At 39.7% G+C, this 17213-nt stretch overlaps 1 protein-coding gene across 1 annotated transcript; it reads right to left on the bottom strand.

Moving 5' to 3' along the window:
• Nucleotides 1-10685: 10685 nt before the first annotated feature.
• RAB43 (RAB43, member RAS oncogene family) lies at nt 10686-17213 on the bottom strand. Its single transcript, XM_083357226.1, has 3 exons — nt 16855-17213; nt 13098-13281; nt 10686-12071 (listed from the first exon to the last, which is right to left on the bottom strand). The coding sequence occupies exons 1-3, from the start codon at nt 17062-17064 to the stop codon at nt 11821-11823; spliced, it is 645 nt and encodes a 214-aa protein (XP_083213352.1). The 5' UTR covers nt 17065-17213; the 3' UTR covers nt 10686-11820.

The raw sequence follows: 17213 nt of genomic DNA, 5'->3' as shown, positions 1-17213 counted from the left end.
ATTCTTTTGATTTCAATATTTATTTGCTTTGCTGACTGAACTCAATAACCCGAGGTGGTGGTGGTGAATTAAGAAACACACAGTGTAATAGCCAAATGCTCAGTTTAATTATACACAGTACAATGTATTTGCTACAGATTTTGCTCTATTTTACCAAAAGTAATTTCATAGTTTTTAAAAATATTTTTTTAATAAATCCATAAATAGGTGCCAGTAAAATGTCAACATTGATACTCTGTTCCCTTGTTGTCTTATTTTCACCTCTTCTAGTAAACTTTAAGGGAAAACAAGATAGATGGCCCTCTATGTCTGTTCCCAGAAGCCTTATTACAAGCAATAAAACTGTTTTCAAAAAATGGAGAACAATTCAATAATATCAGAATTCTTCAAACCCTTTGGAAATGAAGTAGTGAATTCAATATGAATTGGTGCTTTATCTTACTAAGTGTATGAACCAGCTAGTAGAAAAGCTGCCTGTCCTTAAGACAAGAGATTTTAAAAGTCAGGCTATACCAGTTAGGCACAATTACTGCACAGAGCGTATGACGAACCTTTGTTAGCCCACATCATTAAAAGTTTTCTCTAAAAAACAGCCCTCACTTCAAAAATTGTGCAGGTGCTCTGTCAGACTTCAGCCAATGCTATATTTATCGACACAAATCTCTACCATTAAAACCCACCCTAGCAATACTTGCACCTGTCCTATTATACCTTTCCACAGATTCTGCCATCAGGTTATAGCTAAACTTAAAAGCAATGAGGTGATAATACACACATAAGTGCTGAAATCGTATTCTTAGTATAACAGAGAACATCAACATATTTCCAAATTGTCTTTTCAGAAGTAAGAAAGCAATTGAGAAAGGAAGAGCATTTCAGAGTAGAGAGACAGCAAGATAAGAGTAACCCAATTACTTTCTTCCTTTCCTTTATCACTCATAGGTTCTGACAGTGTTAGAAGTCAGATTAGCCAGGATATGTAAACTTAACTAGGGATGCTACTAGGATTGCCCCAGTCACACCACCAGTACTGGCTCTTGTATTTAAACATGCATAATAACAAACTTAAGGAACTTGTTGCACCATATTGATTATGGCAGAAATCAGTCAACTGCAAATGTGTCCAATCTTTGTTAAACTCCGGCTATGTGTGTGGGTATGCAAAAAAAATGTATATTTTACACCTGGCCTTTCATTTTTAGGCAGAATTATTTCTAAGGCACAAACTCCCTATTTAAAGTAAAGCTCACTACATTTCTCCACAGAACATATTTTTTGCATTTTTGAGTTAGACACACTATGCTGGCCAGATAAAAAAATGCCGACAGCCTACATATCCTATCCTAATCCAGAGACAGATGTGTCCTCTGATGTCTGAGAGTGGATGGAGGTTTGTATGTTACTTGCACTGCAAAATCACTATCAGCTTTGAACATTCATCTCTATGAAGATGCACATTTGGTCATGAATTCTCCATGTAGCTTCTGATTCAACAAATAAATCTGTGAAAGAAGGTTTGATCCAGCACATACATGTAATTTATGGAATTTAGGGCAAGGGTTACCCTCAGGTGATGACTGTTTATTAACTGAGAAAGCAAACCTAACAATTTGAGAATTTGAGAAAATAGGCAGATCTTAAAAACCCAGGATCACTCAAACATATTTCTGGGAGAAGAAATAGGACAAGCTTCTCTACACTTTGTTCATCGTATTTCAGATACCTGAAGATCCTATGTTAATTTTTTAGTACAGCCATTCGCTATGATCGATATATTAAAAGCATGCCTGTGAATTATACATGACCTTTATTTCCCAAAATGCAATGGAAGAAGAGGTAAGTTATGATCTAATAAGCATTTTATGTAACCATAAATATTCCAGATTGCCTCAGTATTTATGACATTGTAAATGTCTATCCTAGCTATAAGATAAATTGGAATTTAGGATTTCAAGCACCATGAGGGAGGCAGATTATGATTTTATATTTTGTTATATTCACAAAAAATGTCAAATGATTTAAAAGGAACTGATCTTCAAGTCTGAAACTCAGAATAAAGGATGATGTCACCTCCATGATTATGTAAGCTAGAAATCAATGCACAGAACCAATGCCATTATCATAACTAGGTCAGAAAATCCAAGGAAGGTTGAAGGGAGGCAGACATAAATTCTGCTGGTTAGCTTTAAAGGACTTTAGAGAAACTGATGCATAATCTGACTATATTTACATTTTCAAATCTTTGTCAAAGATGTGAAAAGACATTGTACATTAGAAAAGGAGAAATAGGACAAAGTTCTTTCTTTTTCCTTGCTCTGTGAGAAGCATATGATTTCTCTCAACATTTTACAGGTGTGCAGAGAAGTGTGCAAAGTCTCTTCTGTTCTACATTCTTGTATGTAACATAAAAGCTGAGTGCATAATTGGTTGTATGTAGATTAGATCATCTGCTACTCTCTTTTAATCTGTTGCAGTAGTGATGTTGTAGACATAACTAGACATGTGTGTACTTATGTACTTCTGACATTTCCAAATTCCAGATATTTTGTAAAGCCCAAAGGGAAAGGGCTATAGGAAATACATTTTTCAAATTTTAACCTTTTTGCATAGACTATGCATTAAAGTAACTTTGTACACTATTATAAATAAATACATAATGCAGCTGTCTTTTTTTAAATTCAGGATTTTTTAAATTAATTGAAATTTTTAATATTTTTATAAATAAGTTATCTTCCATAGAGCAAAAAAAATCCCCAATACTTGTTGATTGTATTTTTTTCCTGCATTGCCAAGTTTAGATGTCATCCTATAAACAATTTAGTTAAGAGATAAGTGTACATTTTCTGTAATATACGTTTTCTCCTGATCTCGTGATGGTGGTAGCAGTGGTGTATTCTAAGGAGGGTGAGCGAAGAACACTAATTCAAGGCATGAAGGCCACCCAACTGTCTAGCTAATGAGAGAAGGCAACTATATCAAGCAACAGTGATAGAGCAAGAGGCTGGAGGTGGATGATCACTTTAGTGCCAAGAGCAAATCCACAGTTTCACAGTGCACAAGAGAAAGCAATATAGTAAGCCAGTCTCATACTTTACCAAGGAAGCCATATGGATAGACCAGGGGTCGGCAACCTAAAAAAGAAAAAGAGCCACTGGGAACCGGTTCCATCACAAATTAAAAAAAGAGGGAGCCGCGTGCGTGTGTCCATGCACGCGCATGCGCAAAAAGGTTTTTTGCGCATGCGCGGACGCACGCGGCTGCCATTTTTTAAAAAATGAGATGGAACCGGTTCCCGGTTGCCCGATGGCGACGGCCCGTCTGCAAAGCTGCCGCTTTCGGCAGCTTTGCAGACGGGCCGTGGCAGCTTCCGCAAAGAGCGGCGCCCCTGCCCATTCCGAGAGGTGCGCGCGCACCTCTCCGAACGACCGGAGGTGCGCGCGTACCTCCGCGCGAATGGGCAGCGGTGCCGCTCTTTCAGGAAGCCCGCCGCGGCCCGTCTGTGAAGCTGCCGAAAGCGGCAGCTTAGCAAACGGGCTGCGGCAGCTTCCGCAAAGAGCGGCGCCCCTGCCCATTCCGAGAGGTGCGCGCGCACCTCTCCGAACGACCGGAGGTGCGCGCGTACCTCCGCGCGAATGGGCAGCGGTGCCGCTCTTTCAGGAAGCCCGCCGCGGCCCGTCTGTGAAGCTGCCGAAAGCGGCAGCTTAGCAAACGGGCTGCGGCAGCTTCCGCAAAGAGCGGCGCCCCTGCCCATTCCGAGAGGTGCGCGCGCACCTCTCCGAACGACCGGAGTTGCGCGCGCACCTCCCCAAACCTTTGGGGAGGTGCGCGCGTACCTCCGTGCGAAGGGGCAGCGGCGCCGCTCTTTCAGGAAGCTGCCGAAAGCGGCAGCTTCCTGAAAGAGCGGCACCGCTGCCCGTTCGCGCGGAGGTACGCGCGCACCTCCCCAAAAGTTTGGGGAGGTGCGCGCGCACCTCCGGTCGTTCGGAGAGGTGCGCGCGCACCTCTCGGAATGGGCAGGGGCGCTGCTCTTTGCGGAAGCTGCCGCGGCCCGTCTGCTAAGCTGCCGCTTTCGGCAGCTTCACAGACGGGCCGCGGCGGGCTTCCTGAAAGAGCGGCACCGCTGCCCATTCGCGCGGAGGTACGCGCGCACCTCCCCAAAGGTTTGGGGAGGTGCGCGTGCACCTCTCCAAACGGGCGGTGCCACTCTCCATTTGGAGAGGTGCGCGCGCACCACTGCCCGTTGGAAGAGGTGCGCGCGCACCGGGCGGCTGGGAGCCGCAAGAGACGGCTCAAAGAGCCGCATGCGGCTCCGGAGCCGCAGGTTGCCGACCTGTGGGATAGACAATATAAAGTGCTGAATGATGGTTGACCTCTCAGATTGGATGGCATTCAACATATTACTGAGAAAGAGCTCTTTAGCATTGCTAATGTTTAATGGGTATTTATGAAAGAATTAAAATTTTTGGGGTATCTATTTGTAGGAGCTTCCATTCAGAAAGAGAAAATATAAAACTGCAAAGACAGAATTACGATAGGAACGATGGAAATAATTACGAACACAGGAAAGCTCAATGTAGTGAAAAATGAACTTAATCTTTACACTTTTAACATCTTAAGCATCAGCAGACTAAGATAGACAGTAACTGCACAGTTTTCCTATCAGTTACCTAGGTACAATGCAATTAATGACCAAATAACATCAGTCAGATTTGTAGACATTTAAAATGACATCCAAATTATACTCCAATCACTAATGCTAAACAGGAGGGAGTTGATGGATGTTATGGTCAAGTTCAATATGGAATTGATAGAACATGCAAACAAAATATGTCAGTCGTGGCTGGAAACTATGATGCCAAAGCTGGAAATAGTAAAGCAGAAAATGTAGTTGTACTATATGACCTAGGAAACTGAATGAAACAAAAGAATGACTTATCAGTCTTTGCTTCATAGCACTCAAAACACCAATAGCAGAAACCTACCATCAGAATGCAGATTGGAAATTGCCAAAAAGGGAAGAGAAGCCCAAGTCAAGAAAGATAAATTTTCAGGAACAAACGTAACAAAGATGTTTATGGAGATTGTCAGTCATCCAGGTCACGGTTGTCCCAGAGGTGCTTTTTCAAAAGGCAACTGGATTTTTTTTTCGTTTTTTCCTTGAAGACGTTTTACTTCTCATTCCGTGAACTGAAGCAACTTTTTGGATGAAAACATAAATGTCTTCAAGGAAAAACAAAGGAAGTCCAGTTGCCTTTTGAAAAAGCACCTCTGGGACAACTTAACAAAGAATTTCACAGAACCATTCAAAGAGATGAAGAATAGGTTTACAAAGATATTGGTAAAGATACTGAAGTTGGAAGTAGAAAAATCCAAGGAATACTACAATATAATAAACATGTGCTTTTATTTTGCATATAAAAAGGCTCTCACTTACGTCAACTATATTATTCTATGAACTGTGTTTAAAATAAATGGGAACCTCAGAATATCTCATTGCTCTCATAAAAAAACCTATATATAACACAGTCCAGACATAATATGATGAAACAAACTGTTTTTATGTTGGCAAAGAAGTAATACAAGGTTGTCTACTTTCTTTGTATTCATTCAGTCTAGTATGTTTCACGTATAATGAGGTAGGTTGGATTTAACAATGTGATTTTAAAACTGGAGAAAGAAATCTCCCAAACCTGCCCTACGCTGATGACATTACTGATAGGCGAAAATGTAAATGATCTGCAATGAAAGTCAACAAGTACACTGAAAGACATGGGAATAATAAAACTAATGAGAACAGCTACAGTAACTAGTGCTAAAACTGATAGTGAAGATAATGAAGTAGTAGCTTCTGCCTTTTAGGATTGACTATCAAGAGTACTGGAAGCAGCGGTTAAGAAATATTCCAAGACTAGCAATGGTAAGGTAGCAATGAAAACTTTGGAAAAGATATTCAGACATATATCTACAAACATATGTCATCAGAACTTTGCAAGAAATACTTTTTCGGGTGATGCTCTGTGGAAGTAAAAGTTGGATGGTGAGGAAGCAGGGTAGAAATGACCAGGCTCAATTTATCATTTTGGGCACATTATGAAAAGACTTTTGAAGTCCATAGTGGTGGTAAAGGTGAAAGGAACAAGAAGACAGATGACAAGGTGAATTGACTCAGCAAGACCTGCAGAGTTGGAAGTGCTGAAAGGCCAGATTGGAGACCTGGAGATCTACCCATTGGGTCACAAAGAGTCAACACCAATTGAATGAGGCACCTAATCTGCCAATCCATCATAGTATATTGAAAATAAAAGCATTAATTAAAAATAACATATAAAGTCTGGAATAACCTGGATATGCACATTTCTATCATAAGACTTCAAAGGTATTATTTTGGAAAAGCTGGAACCAATTTTAGACATAATTTAGTATATTTTATTTTTCAAACTGTCACAAAAAGCAGTCTGTTCTAAATTGCATGATACATATGTATCAATTACAGTCGTATTTCTATAGCATATTCCCCTGTGTTTTATGGAAAAAAATAGACCATAAAATTTGCTATCTGTGTAACAAAAGTAATCATCTGAAATGCTTAAAAATTTAAAAATGGTTTTCAGTAAAACTGAAATATTAGGCATTTAATATCTCAAACTGAATCTGGCATGTTTCATATGCTTCATTTGATGTACTTGAAACCTGTATATCATTTTATGCTAGACGGTGCTAGATAAATATAAATCCATGGTATGTGTCTGTGTGCACATGTACGCCCCTGTGTATTTAGAATGTAAATATGTAGCAGTTATATCAGAAGACAACTGTGCTTCTCTAATATGCGATTATTTTATAGTATTACATTAAAAACAGATTTAGGCAAAATAATGAATCTTTATAAACATAATTACCGTAATTCTACAGATCATCTACATTATGGTGAAAGGCCAATTTTCTTTGCCTTTCTGTATTATCTAATCACAGGACAAAACAAATGAGTTTTTTTTTTAGCATTATTGGAATAGTCAAAAAGTGATCAACACTCCAGCACATAAAGGTGCCGTGAAGAGCCAAGTGTCATTAAAGAAACAGGCATGGAGTTTAAGTTCATATTTTTGCTGCAAGTACGGTAAATAAATGTTTCCCACTCATTATGATATGCAGCTATTTTTATATTTTACTGGAAAAATCAATTCGAAATATGACTCTTTTCCAAACAGGTTTCTTCATGCAATACTTCCCTTCTACTCAAAAGACTAAAGAAAAACAATGTTGTTGATTGAATTCTTCCTGCTGATCATGGGGCCCCTAAATGCTTTGACAATTTCCTCCTTTAAAATTTACGCTCAAGCCTACCTCAGGTTCATCCTCCAGCGTTTCCACTGAAGATTCCCCCAAGGCTGTCACGCTTTACACCAGCTAAGTTCTTATTTGTTATTGCATGACGATGATTGTCTTTTTCCTTCTACCTTTCTCAGGAGAAGATTGTAATGAATCCATATGCATAGCCTTACCACCCGGAGAGGCATCCTATTCAACTCCTTATATACAGAGGAGACCAACAGATTAACTTTTAATTGGAATTTGCAATAGCAATATCATTGCCATCTTTTTCACAAAAATCTGCAAAATACAGCAAAGTTTGTAGTGGCCCAGACAATCTTGCACTATTCTGTAACCAATTTGTACTTTTACCAGAAATTCAACAGAAGTAATCCAGGAGAGATTTGTAACATTCTCTAAAATCTGGTCTTTAATTTTCTGGTCCTTGCAATGATTAATTGAAGCAAGAAGTACAGTATGTATGGAGAAAGATCTAAACTGGTAGTAATGTCAGTACTACGCAACCTCATCATAACAGCTCATAAGAATGAGCAAAGCTGTTGTTTTCCAATCTGGGAATAAATAAGTAGTATACATCACATTATAAAGTACTAAAGAACCTTAGCTGCTAAAATGCATATTAGCAATATGACACAGCAAGTTAATTCTGAAACAACTGTGTGCTCTCAATTACTTTGGGGAATGTATACCGAACTATAGCCCTACAAAACAGTATGAAAGGAGTCTGCTCACATAAACACATTTATATAAATAATGTAACAAAAAAACCCAAAAGATATCCATTCACAGAATTCTCTTTTTTAAAAAAAATAAAAATAAAAATCATTACTGGCACCCCGTTATATCAGATTGGCTTGAAATACAGTAGCATCAATTCCTTAGATCAGGGGTGTCAAACTCAATTTCATTGAGGGCCGCATCAGCATTGCGGTTGCCCTCAAGGGGCTGGGTGGGTATGGCCTGGGTGGTCGTGGCCTACTGGGTAGGCGTGGCTAGTGTGTATGGCCTAATGGGTGGGCGTGGCCAGCTCTACATCGTTCACATCAAGGGTGCCTATGGGGGCCTGGGCAGGAGTGGGACAGATCTGAGGGTCTCTGGCAGAAGGAGGGTCTCTGGGCCAGGGCCAAGGCAGTGGGGGCCGTTCCCTCACTGTTTCCAGGATGGCTTCGTGGGCTGCATGAAACCACTTCATGGGCCGGATCTGGCCCCCGGGCCTTGTGTTTGACATGTCTGCCTTAGATCACTGATAGGCTGAGATCTTTGCAGCCCTTGGCAAGCAAAGCTTTTCTCCCTTTCTGCCAAAGTGAGCTCCTGGACAACGAACTTGCCTAACTATTTCTAAACCAACACAGTCCATTAAATCGTCCACCCAAGGCTGACTTCCTTCCCACTTGGAATCAAACTGATGCTGAAGTACTAAGTGCAGGATTCACCAAATGAACATATGGTTATATCATCACAGATATTGGTCAGTTTGCATTTCCCTCTTTGGTAATTGCTCAGCTTTTGTTAAAATATATATTTGTTTTAGTGGATTGTTTTTTATACTTTCTGATGATCTTGCTACAGTGAAATATGCTATAGGCCTCCTTGTTCTGGAAAAAAGTATTCTTAAGAATGCAAATGATGAATGACTTATTTGAATTGAAACTTATTTCAATTTTTTAATGTTTTAATAATTGGAAATAGAGCTGATATAATTCTTTTGTCTTGAACTTTGTTTTATTTACTGAGTTGGTATACTCTCTCATCTAACGCTCATGGAAATGAAAAGAACTGTTGGAAAATCAAATCTGTCCTTCTACATATGCGCAAGACATGGCAGGGACTATTCTTAAACCGCCTTCTCTCATATAAAAATGATTAAAAGGTACCACCCATCAAATTCCTAAAAGTTATCTCTGAAACCCAATTTTAAAAAAAACTTGTCCAGGATTTTGCCAAAACCTCAGGATTTTGAAAAGGAGTTGCCTATGGCTTGATGATGCCTGACATAAAAGCTACTATATGAAGAGATGAATTTAGGATCTGTGTTTGGTTCAATTAATCATGCTGAGACTCTATTCGGTTTCGTAAGTAATGCTTATAAGTATTGGATTCACAGTACACAAATCATTTCTATTTAATCCCAAAGTTCTGTTAGTAATCATTGTTAGTTACTGCTTAGGAATTAAAGGCTGGATACCGTAAACCTGAAGAAATCTGGTATAAAATTCAGAAGCAGCATCTCTCAAGCATCTCTCTTTTCTATGGAACCATAATTATAAAACTACATCTAACTGAATTTAAGGCCCCTTTCTTGTCTACACCTTATAAAACATTCACCTTTAAAGCTACTATTCTGAAATTACAATAAAAACATTCATCAGGATAATCATTGGAATCAAAATTACACAGCCAGACACTTTATACTGGAAAAATTAAAACAGATTAAATGTTTTAACTTGTTCATATTGATATTCTACAAAAACAATCTCTGAAACTAGTGTTATCCTAATCTCTGCTAACTGAACTGAAACTTGTGTCCAATCATAAAATGCTCAGTATTTTCCTAAAATAAGTTAGACAAATGCATTGGGCATATTCACAAGTTTGAGAGCATACTGTGTTAGTTTCATATTTGATGTTTTAAAAATAAGAAATTTTTAAAAAGGACAGATTTGTTAGAAAGCCTATGGCTACTCAGGGAGGTAATCATCATCATAATAGTACCATTGTATCAAACCCGTTTTAACAGAACTGACTGCAAGGATTTCATTCAACAATCTTTGATTCTCAGACAGGTGCATGGGGCCCATTAGAAATAATGTTGGACACTGAAAAGTTGACTTGGAAGATTTGCAGTCATTACAATTATTCCTTTCCCAGTTTAAGGTGCTTAAAAAGGCAATTGTTATTAATAACTTACACTGGCCAATGTAAACAAGGATATTCATCTTAAATTAACAATGCAGAAATAGTTCAGCAGTTTTTGACTAATAGATTGCAGTGTGAAGCTAATTTGAAGATTGTGCTGTAGCATAACGGAAGCAATCAGGAGCAGAAGAAATGGGTAAGGAGGGAACAATAGGAAACCCAGGGCCTATGGTATAAAAGAAGTATCTTATAAATTAGCAAATATGCCTTATAATGAGAATTCCTGAGCCATTTGTCTTACAAAGCAAAGCAACTGTTTGATGATTTTTAGAGCTCTGTACCATGAGTGGTCACTTTAGGACAGGGGTCTTCAAACTTGGCCCTTTTATGACTTGTGGACTTCAACTCCCATAATTCTGGGAGTTGAAGTCCACAAGTCATAAAAGGGCCAAGTTTGAAGACCACTGGTTTAGAAAAATGACCAATGATCTCCTACACATAAGTCAGCATTTACCATATACGAATCAACAACTTCTTAATACCACTGACCAGAGAAAGTTCAAAAAGAGCCAACTCGGTAATTGTTGAAAGTACCAAAAAATGGGGGGGGGGGAAATCCTCTAGCTGGAATAATTTATAATATGCTCAATGGTAATGAAACAAGAAGAGGCTAAGATTGAAGGGAAAGGTATTCAAATAATCTGCTTCTCTGAAGTATGCTAACCATATTGAAATTAATGAAGATGAGAATCAGCAATCTATAGCATTAACTAGGGAATCTATATCAATTGTGCAAAATAAACTATTAAATCTATCTTAACTTATAATTTTCAGCCTATTTAAAATAAAGCCGTATACATATTCAAAGGCATTTACTTCCAAGAAAGTTCCACTGAAATCCATGGAACTATTATCCACTGAAATGTGTTTAGGATCACGTCTTCTGAGGTGAATATGAAATGAAACCAAATCAAACCTCTATGTATTATACAATTGTTCAGTGTTGTACCTACTGCTTTCTCTATTTAAAAAAAAAACAAGAGAGAAAAATGCTTGTTTTGCACATCTTGTACCAGCAACATTAGTATCCAGAAAAACATACTTTCATAATTTAGGAGGTTCAGCAGTTATATCCTATGCAGAAAACCTAATATTTCATACTTAAAACATCACTACAAAGTTTACGTCACCCTGTGTAAGTTTATTTATTTTTTCCTGGAATGTGAAGAGTTTAAAAGCCTGCTGCCATAAAAGCATTAAATATCATCCAAGTTGATAAATCCCTTATGGAGATGTCAGTGAATAGCAAAATAGCAGTTTTGCACTCAGACCATTTTGTATGAAGGTATTTTAAGTAGCTTCATTCTGTGCAACTTCCTGCCAAATTGCACTAATTCCTCAAAAAAAAAAAAATCTAGTAGAAATTGCTATGGAACGACAGCCACACAGTTTCAGATCTACACAAGAAAGTTCCTTCATATTTAAAAAAAAAACATGCTGAAAATGTTAACCCCTTAACTTACAAAACACAAAGTTTGTGCAAAGCGTCTAGGTATAGAGGAGACCCAGAATGGAGGAGAAAGAAAGGAAGGTATCCTCTAAATTCCAGTAACAATTAGAGAAATTGTGTGATCAGCAGCCACACCCCCACCCTTCCACCACATCCTTGCTGTCAAGTTTGATGCTGTCTGTATTTTTCTCACTGAACACAGGGCCTCCGTGTCTCATCATGAGCTCTGTGGCCATCTTCACAAAAGCTTCCTCCACATTACTGGAGTCCTTTGCAGAAGTCTCTATGGCACAGGTGATATCATAGCGTTCCGCCAGACTCTGAGCCTCTTCTAGCTGAACCTCCCGAAGGTCACTTAGGTCAGACTTGTTTCCTAGCAGAAAATATAATTGTTGATAGGATTATTTTTTTTAAAATATTACTCTGGAGATTAGGGGAAATGTTCAGTTGGGGAGGCCTAGGGAAAAAGACCATGGCAGGGATAGATAAAACTGCTGAAGGACCTCAAAAGTGATGCAAATAATCAGCCTAGAGATCAGATAGTACAGTTACCTTGGAGATGACAAAAACAGGTAGCCGTCAAAGGTAACAAAATATCAGGATAAAGAGATGAAAATATAAAATAAATGCATAAATAAATTTGAGCCACTGTAAAGTATAACATTAATTTTTGGGACACTGGATTTATAATTCTATCCCACTTTGATGCTGACAAACCCTGCATTTCAATATAATACTTCAAGCTCAAGAAATGAGCTTTATACCCCTTCTAACGTAGACATTCCTGCATTAACAGGATATTAGTTATTTTGTATTTAGTTATCTCTGGAACTAATGACAATGGATTTTTTGTATTACGTTCGTTCACTTTCTGAGAGTTGTTACATCAGAAACCTGCTCAGAAGGGACAGAGATATCTAACAGATGAAAAAAATTCAAATTTTATTTAAAGTATCCGATATTGGTTGCATACTAGCCAAGAGGATCTCACTCTGAATAATCTGAATGCCAATATCATGCATTCTTTTCAACCTCTTAATACTCTGTGAGACAACACGGCATAAGCGTGGAACGCATCCCAACAGATAGGAAAACACCGGCTCACAATGTGGCTTGACTTGTTCAAAATATACTGTTAAATAAGAATCCTTAAAGCATGGAATACTGAGACAACCATAAAAGGCTGAAGAAAACAAAGTAACCTGTAGAGGAGCTTGAAAGTAATTTTTCCTGCTTCATCAATTATTATGCGGTAATTTAATCTAATCCAAAATGAGGAAGACATGTTTTTATTTTTGGAAACGAAGAAATGCCTTTGCAGAAGTTGCTATTGTGTCCTAATGCATAGGCATAATTCTTTTTATTTCTGGCTTACCAAAGTAGATCTTTTCAAACTCACCGATTAGCAACTGTACTATATTGGAGCCTGCATATTTCCTCACATCCTCGATCCAGCGAGGAATGGATTGGAAAGAGCCTCTCTTACTAATGTCATAGGCTAGAATAGCTCCATTGGCGCTTCGATAGTAACTCTGGGTTATAGTTCGAAACCTTTCTTGACCAGCCGTGTCCCAGATCTGTAACTAAAGGAAGTAAAAAAGAAGAAAGTCTGTAAGTTCTTCAATCACAAGTTGCTGATTGTACTTATCAGATGACCTTTTCTTATGTAGACTGATTGAAAAAAATCTAAACAGAGCACAAAATAATTTCACACCCAGTTGAATTACAATATGTTATCACTGGGTAGCCACAACCAACATGCCCAATCCATTTGGCAAAGAAAAGTGTAGCAGCAAGTTTAAGAGGGCACAATGGTGGATAAGCAACCATGGCTCCCCAACATTACTGGCTACCACAATGCAGAAAGGTTAGGGCAATTATAGCTGTGATGTACAGAGAGCTGACGTCTGACACACAAGTGCAGTTGTATTTCTTTTTTTATATCACAGAGCTGCTCTTCACAGCTGCAGTACTATTAGAATACCTGAAAGATACATTTGGTTTCAAAGTTGGCCATGTTATGTTTGCAGCCCCACAAGGTACACAAGGTGCTCTGAAGCACCTCACACCCCTGAAATATACTTAACTTCAAGCCGTGAATAAAAAGGGCTTAAAAACACTTAAACAAAGGTATTGCTTTAGATTTTTTGTAAGATTTACTTTAGGACTGGCATTAGAAAACACTGCCTTGGGTTTCTATGAACTGAGTGAAATATTTTGACAATGTGGATTGTGTTGAAATAGGACTCAAGATTAGCAGTAATATGTTTTCCACCAGAGATACCGGATTTGTTATAGGTTTATTTGTATTTTATTGGATTATTATTTGTATTATATTATTAACTTATCTGTATGCTATCTAGAGCCTCTGGAAGGAATAGTTTATAAAAATAATAAGGCAATAAATAAATGGAGACTGTACACATTGATAACCAATTACATTTAAAGTCTTGCTTAACAGTCTTACTAACAACAGCCCATGTAATTATGAATGAGCATAGGTAGTCCTTGCTTATTGACTCCAATTTGGACAGTGAAGTTGGGTGAGGCATTTGAACTGCAATTATGTGAACACAGGATACATTGATGATCATAAATGCCTACTATTTACGATGTGCCCAAATGTCATTCACATGACTAGAAGGATGTTGTGACAACCATAAATGTGAGGATTGGTAGTAAAGTTACTTTTTAAGCACCTTTGGAACTTCAAATGGTCACTAAATGCAGTTGTTAAGCAAGATGTACCTGTATACAGACTTGGAAATACCTTAGTCATGCAGGGAAACAGAGTTCGTGAGGCTAAAAAGAGTTCAGTCAGACCTTCCAACTTTGCAGGATCTTTTTTTTTTCGTGAGAAGTTGGAAGGTCTGACCTGGGCAATGGTGCACCAAGCTCTATAGCAGCGCCGGGAGGAGAAGCAGCAGGAAACAGGGCTGCCATTTCGAGAACGGTGAAGGGAGATGCGAGGCAATAATTAAAAAGCAGAATTCCAAAAGATGAACTTTCCTTCAAAATATGTATTCAAGCAGATGTCATAGATATTTCAGTTTGGATTCCTATTCGGAATAAGGATTGGATTCAATAGTTTAAGTGGACCTTTTTAACACTGAGCCTTTCAATATTTTGTTATTAAATCAGTATATTTAAAGGCTACTTCCTTTTAAATATATGTTTAATATCTATATATCTTATCGCAACATTAGGATTGGAATCAAAGTGAGTTAAACAATAACTAATTGTAAGATATTGCACACATTGTCTTTGGAAAATTTCTTGATTACTTTCAAAATCAAGGTCTGGAAAAGCTTTCTATTTACTTTCCCGTACTGTGAACAGGTTTACAGCCCTCTTTGGTATGCTGTGTCATATAATAAAGGAATTGCACAACGTGTCTGTTAAAAGTCAATTAAAATCCTAAAACTCTTTGACGCACTGCCAATAACTTTTCCAGGTCAAATTACAAAATCCTACTGGGATATCTTAGTTCCTCCCCTTTATTTATGTAAATGAGATGTTGTTGATCCAGATTACAAAGCACGACAATTATTTTAAATATAAGTGTACATTGAAGGCATTCACGTTCTCTGTAATAATACATGTTTATTCTACTGAGGGCAAATGCTAATACTTTCCTGAAGTGTACCATTTTAATAAAATCTACCCTTAATAGTGAAGGGGGCATGTTTAGTGTATTCAGATCTAGATGTCTACAATTTATACATACCTAAAGGAATATTTTTTTAAAAAAAATCAAATTAGCCTGATTTAAGACATTACAAAGGGATACGGTGGCTCAGTGGGTTAGGACGCTGAGCTTGTCGATCAGAAGGTCGGCAGTTTGGCAGGTCGAATCCCGAGGGCCGCGTAACAGAGTGAGCGCCTGTTACTCATCCCAGCTTCTGCCAACCTAGCAGTTCGAAAGCACGTAAAAATGCAAGTAGAAAAATAGGGACCACTACGGTGGGAAGGTAACAGCATTCCGTGCGCCTTTGGCGTCTAGTCATGCCGGCCACATGACCACGGAGACGTCCTCGGACAAGCGCTGGCTCTTCGGCTTTGAAACGGAGATGAGCACCGGCCCCTAGAGTTGGAAACGACTAGCACGCATGTGCGGGGGAACCTTTACCTTTACCTTTTTTAAGACATTACAAAAAAAACTGCCCAACCCCCCAGTTAATTTTATAGTGCTCCACAGAGCTGGAATGTATAGGGTTTCCTGTCTGAGCACGGGGTTGGATTAGAAGACCTGTGAGGTCCCTTCTAACTCTGTTATTCTGTTCTGGAATCATTCTTAAACCAGACTGCCCACTTAAGCTTCAACACACAAGCAGGATATTCACACGAGTTACAGGCCATGTCATGAAAAAACTACCCACAGAGGGATTACAACCTAATTTCTAGGTTGTAATGTGATGCCATCTCCTAAGTAAGTAAAGAAGTTTGTCTCAAAGTTTGTTGTAAGTTTTTGTACTTTAATATAATTCATCAGATAAGCAAAGTGGACTCTATCATACCCAAGCAGGCTCCAAACCAAGTTCATGAACCATGTATCAACACACTCAATTACAAAAGAACTCATCATGTCATATTAATTTCAAACATTACCAAAAAGCTCCTTGGGGAGTTTTATTTTAACAGGCCTGGAATATCACAACTGAGGTTCTCCAAGAAGCTAAGAGGCTTTTCAAACATTGTTGAGCACCTCCAGAAAGGCAAAGAATATTCCTTTAGGCTTTTTTTTAAAAACGGGCTGGACCCGATGCTTTTACCTTCTGAACTTAGCAAAGGTGGGGAGGAGGGGACTGATGGAGGTGTGGGGGGGGGGAAAGGCAAATTCTACTTCTTTTCCTTTTTCAAAAAGGTATCCGAGCGGCAACCAGGTAAGAGCACAAACTCTTCGGCAAATTCTGGCTCGGCGATGACTTCTCGGCCCAGCCGCGGGTGTCAGCAGATCGGCTGGTAAAGACGCCGGGCGCCCTTCGGTCTCCCGGGAAAGGGACGTTGCCACGCCAGCTTCTTCTTCTCCCCCGACCACAGCTGTTGTTCTGTCCGCGCACACACCTGTTACCTGCCCGGCCCGCGCCGCGAAGGGGAGATAAGACAGGACTTCCGCCCGGCGCCTCCCCTCCCCTCCCTCGTCCCCCGCTGCCCACCTTGACCCGCTTGCCCTGGATCTCCAGGCTCTTCATGGTGAAGTCCACGCCGATGGTGTTGCCCTGGCGCTCAGAGAAGGCCCCGCTCTTGAAGCGCTGCACCAGGCACGTCTTGCCCACGCTGGCGTCGCCGATCAGCACCAGCTTGAAGAGGAAGTCGTAGTGCTCCTCCGGGTCCGGCCCGGGCGGCGCCGACGGGGAGCTGGGCATGACCGCGGCGCTGCTCCCGCGGCTGCCCGCCGCAGGTCCCCTCGCTCCCGTTTGGCAGCCGCAGCGCCGGCCTCAGCATCCTTCCCCGCCGGCCTTCCCCTACCAGGCCGAGGCAGTGGGCATGCGCGGCGGGAGCCTGCCTGCCTGCC

Source organism: Vipera ursinii, assembly GCF_947247035.1.
Source record: "Vipera ursinii genome assembly, chromosome: 2".
NCBI lineage: Eukaryota > Metazoa > Chordata > Lepidosauria > Squamata > Viperidae > Vipera > Vipera ursinii.
Note: the sequence above shows the minus strand (reverse complement) of the source record. Positions and strands in the feature narration are given on the sequence as shown.